A 13,919-nucleotide genomic window follows, 5' to 3' on the forward strand; every position below is an offset into this window, starting at 1 on the left:
ATCTGCTCGTGGAATTGCACCAGGACCGAAGGAGCAGAGCACGGCTCATCCATAATGCACGAACACCCACTGTGCCCGAGCCAGTCAGGAAGGACAGCAGTTTTCAATATGAACAAGAGTGTTCTGGGAGGCGGACGGTTAAAAATATATATCTTACGCCTGTGCCACTATAAATTATTGACTGTACAGGGAGTTGGAGAAAAGGATTCAGCTCCATTAATAATTTATTTTCTAATCCAAATGAAGATGGAATTTTATGCACCACTTATTACCAGCGCCACAACTGGAAAAACTAACTGCACTTCCCACTGTCTGAAACCAGAATCGCCTTTCCATTTTCAAAAGTTTTTGAAGTTTCTCCTCCAGCTTGAAACATACAGTCAAAGCCTTCCCTTGAGAAAGCATATGGTCATTCCTGAATATTTAGTAGGCACATTAAGGACACAGAAGTCTCTCTACTCTAAAGCAGCATTACTGGCACAGCATGACAGCTCTGAAACGAAGAGAACCACCGCTCTTCACTCCAAGCCTTACGCAGATAAACCAGGATCACGCTGCCAGGCAGATTTTCTTGTTTGAGAAAACAAACTCCAGCAGCACTGAAAGATTTAGCACCAACTGCAAAACCACCAGGTAGAGATGGGTCCTTCAGGCACGATGCCACCTGGTTTGAGCATCTGAGGATGGAGGTGCTCCAGACCACAGTGGTGCTAGAAAATTACAGGATACAACAGAACTTTGGAGTTTTACAATTGCTTGTACCGTGTTCAAAGTATCAGCTTATTTTTGGTGCTTGCGCTGTGATTGGAGAAGTGGGGGGGACAAAAAGCTACCAAACTAGTGAGAACTGTATTAAAAAACAAGGGAGCCTGAGAAGGCTCTTCAAATCAGCATCAGTTTTAGTGTGCATTTGGGAATTAAATGTTTTATACTATGGATACATAGAAAACTTTTTAAAGCTTACCTCCAAGGAAAACCATCCTTCTTCCACCTGTCAAAGAACAGCAAGAAAAAAGCCATGACTGTATTCAGACCCTTCCAATGCAGATGCTTGAGGCAGAAGGGGAGAAGGAACACACCCTGCCAAACCAAGCATTTTGGGTCAGGAAATGCTCCATCACATCTGATGCCTGGCACAAAAATGGAGAAGACACTAATTCGTACGTTCAGTGGCGACCCCAAACTGGAGAGATGAACCTTCTCTGCCATCTTCCCTGAAGTTTAGGTAGGTAAAGAATCAAGCACCTTGCTTAGAATTCTAATTTATTATTAAATTACATATCAAAGCTTTTTCAATACATACAGAGAATGCACAATAGGTGAGAACAAAAATAATTACAGTTACAATAAAATAAGTTTCAAGAAGCTATATGAAAAGCAAAAAAATCAGAAAGTGCAATCAGAAAGTTGTTTACAAGGGTCTGGACTGGAATATTTTGTGAGAAAGGGTTTTGGTTGTTTTTTTCTTGAGTATTTATTTAGACTGCTTCCCTCCCTCAGTGGTAGACAGACCAACAGCAACTTACATATTCAGAACTGAAAGCATCACCACCGGGCTCAAATATCCAGGTGACAGGAGAAACACACGGCACCAACAGGACTTGCAAATGTCAGCTAGAATATGGCTCAGTTTTGTGTCAGCGTGCCTTTCGTCGTAGTCTCCTGCACTGCACACTGCTCAACGGGACCACTGCTCTGAAGGGCTCCACAATCCCACACTATTATAAAGAGTTTTGGAATTATTTTCGCCTTCAGAAGTGATAGAGTTGTTACCTCTCCTTCCTGTTTCAAATAAAAGCTTTTTTTTGGGGGGGAAAAAACGTCAAAATAGGAAAAGGTTATGCATCAAGTGATCTTGGGAAACAAGCTGCTACGTTTGGGGTGCTAAAATAGTCCCGACTGAGTTACACCATCAGAAGGGGGAACCAGACTTTGCTCCCCACGCAGCAGTTTTGGGGAACACGGCCTCTCAGAGGGCACAGCCCTGGGGGACAAGCCGTTGAGAATTTATCTGAAACTTTCACATCACCTAAAAACCTACTTTTGCTTTTTTGTTTTCAACATTCGGTGAGGAACTGACTGTTTCTTCTCACAGTAATCATAAGAATGTTCCAAGGAGTTCTAAAACTACATATGAAAAATTCTAGTTGATTATTCAGTGTAATGAATCCAGAGGAATTTCTACACTTGGACATGCAAAAGTTCCTGAAATCAGTATTGGTTAAGAAGAAAATGTGCCTTCCCAGGAAGGGCAAACTCTCGTATTACCAGAAGCACCACACTGCTTGGTCCCAGAGACACCCAGGACAGCAAAGCCCTGCCTCCACCCTTGCTCCGGCACACTCCCACGGAGCGCCGGGAACAGCTCACGAGTGATCAACAGGCAATACCAGGTGTTGCCCGAATGCCATTCCCCTGCCCTAGCAACCAGTGCTCCAAGATCAGATAAACGTGTACAAAAAAATAGCCTAAAGAGCGAGGATAAAAATATTTGCATCCATGTGAAGCGTGGCATCAACAGTTATCAATCCAATCCCTTATGTTCTAACGCCTGGCCAAGAGGTTGTTGGACAGGTTTAAAGTAGGTGCTTGTGTACTAGCAAGAATAAAGTAGAAATTTAAAGAGCGTGTGTGTGGGAAATGTGGCCTGTAGAAATACTATGGATTTTCTCATTTCAACGGCTTCGCAATAATTATCTTAGCACAATTCTATTTGGTTGTGTTACGAAACTGAAACTTTGCCAGGAATTGCAGAAATGAGAATTCTTTAACCACATTTTTTTTCCCCTAGAGGAACCACACAGAATGAAAATCACAGAGAACATATTTAGCAAAAGGAGACACACAAACCTATATTTTGGGATTCGAGATTGAATACTACAATCCACTGTTTTCGTTTTACAGCCCATTGCTCCAGCTACAGGTCCACGTTATTAGAGGCACTCAGGATTCCCCTTGGCGAGACGCAAGCGCACCGCTTGGGAGAGCAAAGCAGAACACCTGCTCGCATTGCTAGAGGACCACAAGATGATGATGAAGGGGAAACTACAAGGTTAATTAAATGTATTTTTCAACACAAAACTCTGTCTCAAAACCAACACAAACAAAAAGCGTGGAGGGGTTGCCAATACTGAAACCATTTCCAATAAAGCTTTATCAAGAGATAATTCAGCATATTTCCGTTATTTTATACTAAAATATATCAGTTCCTCCGTAACATTTCCATAACATGAAAAAATCAATTATGTTTACATATTTATTATAATCTACATATTTTTCATAGCAGCTTTTTCACACAATAAGATTAAATATATGCACCAAATAATCCATTAAGTCCAGTAAAAAGACTTGTTATAAGATTAAATAAATGAATTTATTTACGATACTGCAGATCTTATATTGTCAACCATATAGCAATCAAATCCTACAAATCCTAAACAGAAGCACGACTGCTGATCAGGGTCCCTTAGGGTGGTGGAGGAATCAAAGAAAAAGCATCGAGGAGAAGAGGTTTGATCTCCCTACACACAGATTCATTAATAAACCTCCTTTACCCATCAAGGTTTTGCATAAACCCCTTTAATAAAGACTTCATTTCAAACCAGGAACATTCCCAAATCAACCAAATAATCACCCTTTATTTAAAATACAAGCCCCATGGTTTTACACATATTAATTCCCAATGCTTTTCTAATCCCAGCGACAAGATGACTGTAGAAGTCTTTGTCGACTTTTTAGCACAAAGTTATTAGTCTGCAAATAAGCCTTCAAATCCATACAAACATTTTAGGCGCAACAGTGTGGTTTTGCACACTACACAGGCACAAGTCTCTACTCCCTCCAACAGATACTTCACAGACACTATAAAAAGCAGTAAAAAATTGCGTCCATCCCGCTAAACTCTGTTTCAGAAGAGAACCTGGAGACTCTTTGACATTTGTGGGCAATGGCATACATGACATCTGTTAGGAGCACTGTAAATCGACTGTGAAAAAGAGTTAATCAAGTTCTTAGAAAGATATTTCAGTGCCTCAGTCTGAATTTATTGGGTTATGATAAGACAGATGGAAAAGAGCTGTTGAAAGAGTGGAAAAATCTATAATTTGTGAATCTGCAATATCAAAGCCATTCCTGACATCAGCTTTGTTTAGAGACGCAAACGCAACAGGATTCGTGTTGCATGTCTGGACAAAAAAAAATAAAATAAATCTTTCCCCCAGACAAGGGTAAATAATACTTGTTTCGCTATTCATACATTCAAATCTTTACTATGAGGAGTTACGTCCGAAAGTTTTGCACACAGATACAGTTGTCTCAGGTATAACCACCGTAATTTTCATTTCCAATTGACAGTTTAGATTATATCCTACTCAGAGTGTAAAAATATTAATGCTATTAGAATAACTTTATCTAAATTACAATATAGACGTTTCAAACTGCTTATCAAGTCTTTATAAAGACCTTGACGATGCCAGCCAAAATCAAAGTATTTACACCCAAAAGAGTACTTTTAGGTGAACTCATGTTTGGTCACTTTTCAGATGACTGAACACTATAGTAAACAGCTGCTAGGACACTGCTCCCTTTTTACAAAGGGGGACTTGTTAGTCCCTTTAAAGCCACAAGAAACCTTACAGATCTGCCTCAGTGGGTAGTTTATTCATATTCTGTGCAAATAGTGAACTTGAACAACCCTCTTTTTTTTCTCTTTTTTTTTTTTTTTTTTTTTACTTCGAGGAATTTATGTGAAGCACAGTTTTCACAGCACAAATTATGCAGAAATAACTAGTATCTCAACCATGAGTTAAAAAGAATTACAGAACATGTATTTAGTAGTAAAGCAACCTGGCTTAAAGCTGCAATATTCTTCTCACAGGGTGAAAGTGTTCAGTACTGTGCTTGGCCTACAGGAGAAACAGGCTTCCTGCCGAGTTTCCACCCCTAGGCAAGCGTAACAGTCTTTTTCCACTTACCAACCAACACCAGACCTCCCCAGCACTGCTGAGTACAGAAACTGTTCTACCAGTTCTGGTAAGCATCCCATATTTACTTACCTTGCAGTGAGAAAGGGAATTAAAGACAAACCAATCCCACAAAAATTTAACTGAAGGAAGATGTATGGCAGGGAAGGAGAAAGACTGCAGCTTCAACCCAAAACCAGTGTCGCAGTCTACCGTCATAAGCTCCAGGCATCATGCTGACACTCCCAGCCAGGAGGAGCAGGCTGTTTGAAGTCTGTCGCTTCCCCCACTCACTTTGCCTTGACTGGGGGAGGGGAGGGATGGTGGCGATGAGTTTGGCAGAGTCCATGGGGGAACAACCATCAATGAAAAGCATATAGCAGCAGTAAGATGGTACAGATGCCAATAACGCCACCCAAGATGAGGGAATCTCGTCGTTTCCGAAGGTTGATCCTTTGAATCAGGCTGTTCACTGCTGGAAACCGATCTTTAAGGAGTCTGAGTCAAGGTCATGTCAGCAAACAGGATCTTCACTAACCAGCCCCAAAGTCTGTATGTGGAAATCCCAATAGTGCAAGAAATGTACAAGCACTCCCAAGGTGGAGAAAGCAGATGCAGTAAAAAACCACCTGACTGATCGTTAGCAGAATTACAACCGTACTTCACTAATCATAGACAATCAGAGCAAAGAGAGAACAGAAAAGCTTAGTTCGCATTTACATGGAATTCATCACCTGATCACCTAAACTACCAGTACTTGATATGCTTTAATCTCCAATATGCGAGGCTTACTTATAATATTTTTGTTTAAATGAGAATGAACAAAAAATAAATGGGGCAGTTATATAAAACATCTGTGGAATTTATTTAATGGAATTCTGTTACTGGCAAAGGCATTTGACTGAGAAAATCTTGCACGTTGTGTGACTACGCACTCTTCAAGTATAGCACATAAAGAAGAACAACTACTGTAAAATCATAAAGATGTAAATCTACCTTTTAATGTACAAATTACAACTGCCAACAAGATAATAAGTTTCAGAGCTTCATGTCTTTGGAACCAAGAATCTTTTAAGGCCAAAGCTTATTGAATTTCTTTTTGTTCTTGCCAGTTGCTAAGAACTCTAATGAAATTTATGGGTTACCAAGATCCATCTCTTCAGGATGAAATCTGTCTAATCAAATGATGCTAATGTTGTTCGTTGGGCCCTTATGACAGAAAGGAAGGAATAAGTGGGAAAACGACAAACATGCATGACTTGACAACCTGGCACATTCTTTAGCTACAAGCACAGAATATGAAGAGAAACCAACAGGTCAAAATCTTAATGTCTATGGGACTGTGACAGACAAGAGGATACTCAGGTCATGAATACCCTTAGCTGTAAAGCATAATAAGCAGCAATGTGTGCCAAGCTTTAGCTCTGGACAGCCTTGAAAGCAAAAAGTAAAATGAAATTATACTTTTATGAAAACATACAGCAGGGAAGGCCACAAAATGCCATTGCAGATCTCTACCTGAAAATTAAGCTACACCAATTTATATGCAGTATTCAAATTTGAGTAAAACCAACTTTTTCACCATATTCATCATTAAGATGCTTCAAGTCAGATTGTCAAGTGAGACTGGTAAAAAAAATGGTCTGTTTGTCACTAATGTCAATACCACTACACTTATATAGCCACTGACATCACAAAGCATTTTGATCCCCAAATGACAGAGTGGAAAAATTACTATACCTCTTCTTATGCATGACAGCGCAAATTTTTAGGAAAGGATACTAGCCAAGGTATTCATCTTGCTTTGTATTGACTTCAACATCCCTCTCTGTGAAGTCATATTTTCTTTAGTTGCCATGGCAATGCTGGAGAAAGAAAAAGAGTAGATCAAGTTATTGGTGCTAAGAATAATCTACAGTTGAAACAAGAGGAAAGCAAGCAGGGAACGCTTCTTTAGAGAACAATGAATGAGGTGAAGCAATATGAATGAAACCACATTTTCCCCATTAATCTCTATCCTTTACACTTAAAGGATTTATCTTTTTATATAAGCCATTAGCAATTGAAAACACTGCAATTTCTTGAAACAGGCAGGGTTCTGGTGTATCTCCTCCAGCCCCAATAAAAAACGGTACTACATTACAAGCAAACCTAAAGGTATTCTTCTGCCACGAGTTTTAGATTTAGAACTTTGTTTAATCACAGAAGTCCCATACTTACTTTCACTCTAGAGAGCATATGAAATTTCTTGTCTGCCATAAGGATATGACGGCTACAGAAGTATTAAGCAAATAAGAGCTGACTCACAATTAAAAAATCAATCTGCAAAGCGAACATGCTGGTTGAGAGGAGACGTAAGTGCAGTTTGAGACCCGACACAGCTCAGAGAGCTTCGCACAGAAGGTACCTGGATAATCAAGCTGGGACATGCAGTCGCCAGGTCTTTGAAAGGCATTTAACTGCAAAGAAGTGCTGGGATCTACTTGCTCTGACTCGAGATTAATACTGTCCCCTGAATCCAGGTAGCAGGCAAAGCTTAGATTCTCCTGCATTAACGTCTCTTCCCAGCAAGCCCAACCTGTTTTCCATAAGCTGGAGTTGAGGGAGCTGGTGTATAACAAAATCAGATCAACTGGTGCTTCCATTGCAGCACAGACAAAATACATTTTTGAGTTTTCATCCTAATTAAGAATATCATCCATGAGTATATACGTTTTCATACTCTGTTTCTTCACTAACACATGGTCCAGCTATATGTGCTTCATCCAAATACAAGAACACAATACAGGTGAACATAAACCAGAATTTCCCATTTCAAATTTAATAAATTCTGGAAGTTGGAAAAAAGCAACTGCGCTCTTAAAAGTAAGACATTTAAATTAAGATTTCAAAGAACTACTCAATGGACAAAAACTTTTCTCCACCTTAAGTTCCTCTTCAGCTCATAAAACAAAATAGTTACAGGATGGAAAATGAAAGGGTAGGCTACTGCTTGTAGTCCCAGGTAGTATGTCATGTAGCTATTTTGAATGCAACAGCTTCGTCAAGACAAACTGCACAGACTCATTTACATCCAGGGAAACGGTACATAAAAGTTTAGGCTCCGGAGATGTGGTGCTTAAGAAGGAACAGCATGACAAATACCACTCTCTTTCACTAGCATGCATGTCACAAACAAACAAAATAGGACACAAATACAACATGGCTGGATAATAACTCAGAAGACGTCGCCTGTATTATTGTTGACTGTATCTACACGAGTAACAACAATTAAAACAAGTTCTTGGACAAGTCTGTGAGCCTTAAATATGGAGGGAAAATGTTCCGGAAGAATAAAAGTGGAACAACACAAGGGATATAAATTTGAGAAAAGGAAACTGAATCTAATTTCAGAGGAGAACAAACAGAGAGGAAAATGCAAAATGCTTCCATTACCCAATACAGACATCCCGATTTTCAAGCGCATTTTCACTTGCTCATACTCAGTGTCTGTATACAAATTTGACACAAAAATCACAGCTAACATGAGAATTATTTCTAAGGAGAGGCAGGAACAAAGTACCAAAACACATACTGCAAGCCCAACATTATTCTCAAATTCTGCAGCATAAACTGGACATCAAATTTTGCATAAAGCCTTAATATTTCCTACCGAACTTTCTGAACACACTTGTTCAATACATCTGATCCCCAAGCACTGTTCTGTACTGCATTCAGATGGGTTTCAAGGCTTCAGGCTTATCTTTCAGTAACAGTTAAAATGCTGAAACATGACTTGTCCAGATACTAGCACTGAAGTACTGAGGTTGACCTGGTATTTTAGTACTGGAAGGTGATAAAAAAAAAAAAAAAAAGCACTTTTATCCACCTTAGTGTATCTTTCCAGGTAAATCTGGTAGGAAAAGTCACACACACAAATTATATTTGTACAATTATTAAACACAGAACTAGCATTTCTGATGTTTTTATAACAAAGACCATTTCATACTTTTTATTTCAAGTTTCTTTCTGAACAGAACAACATTTGGAATCAGCAGCTCTGGATCATGGGATGTACCACCAGCTTCTCTATCAGGTCACTACAGCCAGTATCACAAGAATAGATGGCAAAACCCAGCAGAGCCAAGCCTAACAACTGTCCTTCAGGACATACAGCGAAAGGTCAGTCCCACAGCTCACAAAACATCTTAAAGAAGAAAACAGCCCCGATCAATGATCCCTAAAGTATTTCTGGAGCCGTGAGTTTGTTTGGGCTCCTTTCCATTATATCTGCCTACTTCATCTCAAGTAGCCCTCGATACAGTATCTTCAGCCTTCCTCCAATGTGCCAGCCAAACTTGAAGAAAAATAAATTAAAAAAAAAAAAAAAAAAAAAAAGGGAAAATATCTGCTACCACCTTTTCAGATGGAGGTTGCCTTTTCCAGCTCTGGTTTTGCCCATAAAATCTGAGAGATCACCAAGCCAAAGCCCGAGTGCTGTTAAAGTGGTACCATTCAGTTTTAGCAGTAGCAGATACCTTGGAAAGCAAGATACGTTCATCACACAAACACACGTGAGACACAGAAGAGCCAGCCGATGGCTCTCATAGCTTTCAGGTCATAGAAGATACTCTTCCAAAAGCTCTAGACAGCAAATTCTTTTAAATAGAACAACATGCATTGACGGGGCAGATCAATATATTATTTTAAGGCTGTATTAGCATTCTGATAAATTTGGACATACATTAAGAAATTGAAGGTTTATCAGTCATGAACAGAACATAAGGTTGACAACATATAGGCAAGCCCCTGACATTTTCAAGCAGCAACTCTATAGGAAGAGATTTAACATTTTAATACTAAGTTTTGAAGTATTATATTAAAAAAAATATGGGAGTTTCAGGGCAGAACTATAAGAAACTTCCAAGCATTTTTTATTGATGGCTGGCTATTTAGCATTTTCTCTTTTATACTTTTCAAGTGCCAAATCAGCACAAACTGAAAATGAAACTCATGGTTAACTGGAAGCAACAGGGCCCGCGGTCTCCTCCTCAGTGTTTATAAAGGGGTTGTCAGAATCAGTTAACCACTGCTCTTTGTTTCTGCCAAAATGACAGAAGAAAGACTGCAAAGCTTCTCAGACCGTGCAGGACTGACACTCAGCACACTGTGTGTGCTTGCTCCTGTGGATATACTAACTCATCCAACCCATAAATGCAACTGATTAATTGATTACATGGGGCAGCCTTTTCAGGACTAGAATTAGAAGAAAGTGAAAATTGGATGAGAGGGGAAACGAAGAATCAAATCATTGCCTAACCAACAGGGTGTGAGCATCTAAGAGAAGATGCTAACAGAAATTCTGAACAGAGGACGAACAGCTGTGCATCATACAGAAAAAGCAGTTACCGTCAGGGGCTGAAAAGGGGGCTACAAAATCAGAACAGTAAGTACATCAAATCATAACACACGTGAGAAGATAGGGCATTTGAAAGATTACATACATTTACAATTCAACACACAAGTATTTTAGTCCTCTAAAGTAGAAAGCAACAAACTTGCAAAAACATTCCATTTGCTATTGAGAAGAGCACTCAGGAAGTTTTGAATTACTAGGAATCAAGTTGGAAAAAAAATACAATTTCCTAGCTGTACGCAGGAAAGCTTGCTCAGTAACCTACAGCTTCTTATCTTACACCCCCACAATGACTTGATACTTGTCCAGATGAAGCCTTAATACAGCATTTCTCAAAGCACTCCTGAATTAAGCCACATGTTTTTATAAGATGCATCCAATGACTCATTAAGGCATCCATTAATTTACAGAAATGAAAAAAGCATTCCTGAGACACCTCCAAAATGCCTTTGGAAATAATTATTACAGACTTACAGAACACAAGGTTCCTGCTTTAAATGCTGATGAGTGAAACTGTCTGTTTCATATCAAAAGGCAGGATATGTAACTGTTTAAGTTTACATATTACAAGACTGGAGCAGTCTTCATTGCTTTTATCCAGTATTTTGAAAAAAATTAACTCGAATGGGGTAGTTTTTTTTCTGAAGAGCCATGAAGAAAAAAAAAATTTGTAGCAATTACCATTTTTAATAAGCTGCGGTCTGGTAATGAAATGTAATTGTGATATCCATGAACAAAAGCTTAACTGGATTCTAGCTACCATTAACAAGTCAAAATGCAAGTAAAAAGCACTGTTCTTCATGTATAATTTGATTACTCAAAACATGAGCTGGTTTACCTAAGCCTTTATATCTGTAAATGAGACTACTGAATTTAAGAACTACCAGAAAATACGCAGCTCCTGGAGACTAGTCCACAGCCTAGTCTTGTACAGTCCAAGTATTGCAGCTTCCTCATATCCTTCATGAGAGTTTTGGTTTCATTCCCATCCCTAACATATGCTCACTGACTTACTGTTGCCGTTTCTTCACTGACAAACACAATTTCTGAAAAATTAATCATATTCTTCCCATTCACAATATTGGCCCCATTTAGTTACTCGACACTCTAATCTCCCCAGATCAAGAATACCTTTTTCTCACGTTCTGAAACTTCTACACAACATTTACAAGAAAAGATTAAAAGCTTCTTCCTGGAATCAAGATGACCCTGATGCAACATTTCATTTGGAAACGGGCATGAACTATTCCAAGCTGCACTGGCTTGGAACTACTAGAGTTGGGTGTAAACCAAGTTTCTAAAACCAGATGGTATTCTGCTCTCTATATTTATTATTAAAGCACTGCTGAAGTACAACATTAAAGATCGTGGTACTACTGGAGAAATCTCTTCTAGGTAAGCCCAAGGTCACAGCCACAAAGACCCTTTCCACAAATCAGCAGGAGGATCTCAAATTCCTGTGCTTGCAGCCATATTTCCTCAAAATTTCACTTACATATGAAGTTTGTCCTTGAATGTTCAGTTAGTGCTGTGGACGTGCAAGCAACCCAATTTCTCTTCAGAAGTAAAACTGATATTTGTACAGTTTTCAGTTGTCACTGGCATGAAAAAGTACAGAATAATAAATGCTTCCAGCCATTATCGCAGCCAAGCTAGTCTAACATACAGAGATACACTTTTAATGCTGCTTGGAAGTGTTTTACCTAGACAAATGTTTAAGCTGTCAGGAGTTTTCACCCCACATAGCAGTCACATACATTGAGCATATTATCAAGCGAAACATACCAAAAAGTCAACTCCTTGCTTCATCCATTGAGACAGCTCAGTCAAATCTACATTGATGCAGAACTAAAACAAAGCTCTAAAGGAACAAGACATGTTTTTAAAAATCAAATAAGTAATGTATTACTGGAACTTCTGCTTCGTTTTGTACTCTATGAATCATACTTGCACGTTTAAATTCATGACAACATCTATGATTAAGGGAATGGACTCTGTGACCCTGCATAGAAATGCAAGCTCTAGTTTTAAATTGATAACTTTTTCTGATTATATCACTTATTCTTTGCATATACATATTAGATATATATTCATATCTATAAATACGCACGTGTGTGTATATACACATACGTACACACACACACTCTTTCAAATTAAAGACTGTTGTGTCTTTTGATCAAACCAGAGATGAAAAGAAAAGGAACACTTTCCCAGAACTGGAAGTGATTTTGTCTGGACACTCTGGCAAAGCTCTTTTGAAAAGAGCTAAGACTCAAAATCTAACTCATTCTGTTCTGTAAAGTCAAAATTCAATGCAAATGAATGTTTCCCTTTTATTAAATCCTAATTATTACCTAAAAAAATGCCCCAAATGCATAAAGAGACAATAAAAAAAATTAATCTCTGGGTTTGGTCTGGCTTCAGAGTGGAAATGGAATAGTCCAATCCATTAATATAAAAACTCTGACAAACCAGCCCGCGTCAGGCTTCAGAAACAGTATTACAATAAAATCCTAAAAACTTGTCACACTGTACATGCAAGACTATAAAAAAAATTCAAACTGAGCCAACCTAAAAATATAAGTTGTTGGAAAGCAAGAAATAAATAGTTTGCTATTTTGGAAAAGTGATAACGTTTGAAAATGAAAACTCGAGAACACCAAACATATTAAGCAAAATCTATGCTTCTATTTAAATCTGGCCAAGAGAAATGAACACTGTTCCAGAAGAACTGCAGCACCAAGTATCACATCCCACTCATTTCTGGAAAGAAATATGCTGCAGTAAAGAACCTATGTAATGTAATTAATTTAAAAATTGATCAAAAGTTTAGTACTACCAAAACAGCTGGAATGACAGCCCTACTCATCGCTTTAGTTACTAAATCATTTCAGCTTAGGTGCCCATATATTCTCTTGCACGTATGTTTGCGCCCACGGAGGAACCGCACACAGGAAGAGTCAGGCTCTGCGCTTCTTCGGTTCTCTTCTCTACAGCAAGTCAGAGCAAGGATTTCAGAATTAGTGCTAACTGTACAGTCCCAGCAATGGGGTCACCACTACACAGCTTGGCACCAAAAGCCTCTGCATGCACAGAGAAATGCTTTCCAGTGTTTAGAATCACTGCTTAATAACAACCCCTAAATAAAAAGCGATTTCTTGATTTCCTGAATCACATCCAAATGAGTAATGAACTAGAGCAGATGTAAACCTTGAAGACAGGGCAGTACTAGTAGTCAGAATACGCTGATTGCATCTCAGTTCACTAAAGGAACCTGCGTTCAGGCAGCTTTCCCTGCACAATTCCCCCTTTTCCTTGGTTAACAACAGATAAAGCCATTGATTATCGGAAGTTGGGTAAATTTCTATCTGGTAACAAGAAAAAGAGTACAACAAAAAATTCGCCCTGGTTTCAGAGTTGGGACTAAATGAAGATGATATAGATGAAATTACATTTCCTGCTCAATGTAGTTATTAAACAAGCTATTTTTCTACAAAAAGAAACGCAGAACATTTTTGGCAACAACTACAACAAGAAGCTCATTTACTATAGATAATAAATGG

At 38.7% G+C, this 13,919-nt stretch overlaps 1 protein-coding gene across 3 annotated transcripts in view; it reads right to left on the minus strand.

Annotated features, from left to right (window-relative positions):
- Positions 1-3,618: 3,618 nt before the first annotated feature.
- Positions 3,619-13,919, minus strand: part of GOSR1 (golgi SNAP receptor complex member 1) — a 31,551-nt gene continuing 21,250 nt past the window's right edge. For all 3 annotated transcript variants that reach the window (XM_056338092.1, XM_056338096.1, XM_056338084.1), the window contains 2 exons: positions 6,744-6,826; positions 3,619-5,448 (listed from right to left, as the gene is read on the minus strand). In XM_056338092.1, the coding sequence (XP_056194067.1) occupies positions 5,324-5,448; positions 6,744-6,826 (208 nt within the window). In that variant the 3' untranslated portion in view covers positions 3,619-5,323. The remainder of the gene's footprint in view (positions 5,449-6,743; positions 6,827-13,919) is intronic.

The sequence above is a fragment of the Falco biarmicus genome, chromosome 1 (genome assembly GCF_023638135.1).
Source record: "Falco biarmicus isolate bFalBia1 chromosome 1, bFalBia1.pri, whole genome shotgun sequence".
Lineage (NCBI taxonomy): Eukaryota > Metazoa > Chordata > Aves > Falconiformes > Falconidae > Falco > Falco biarmicus.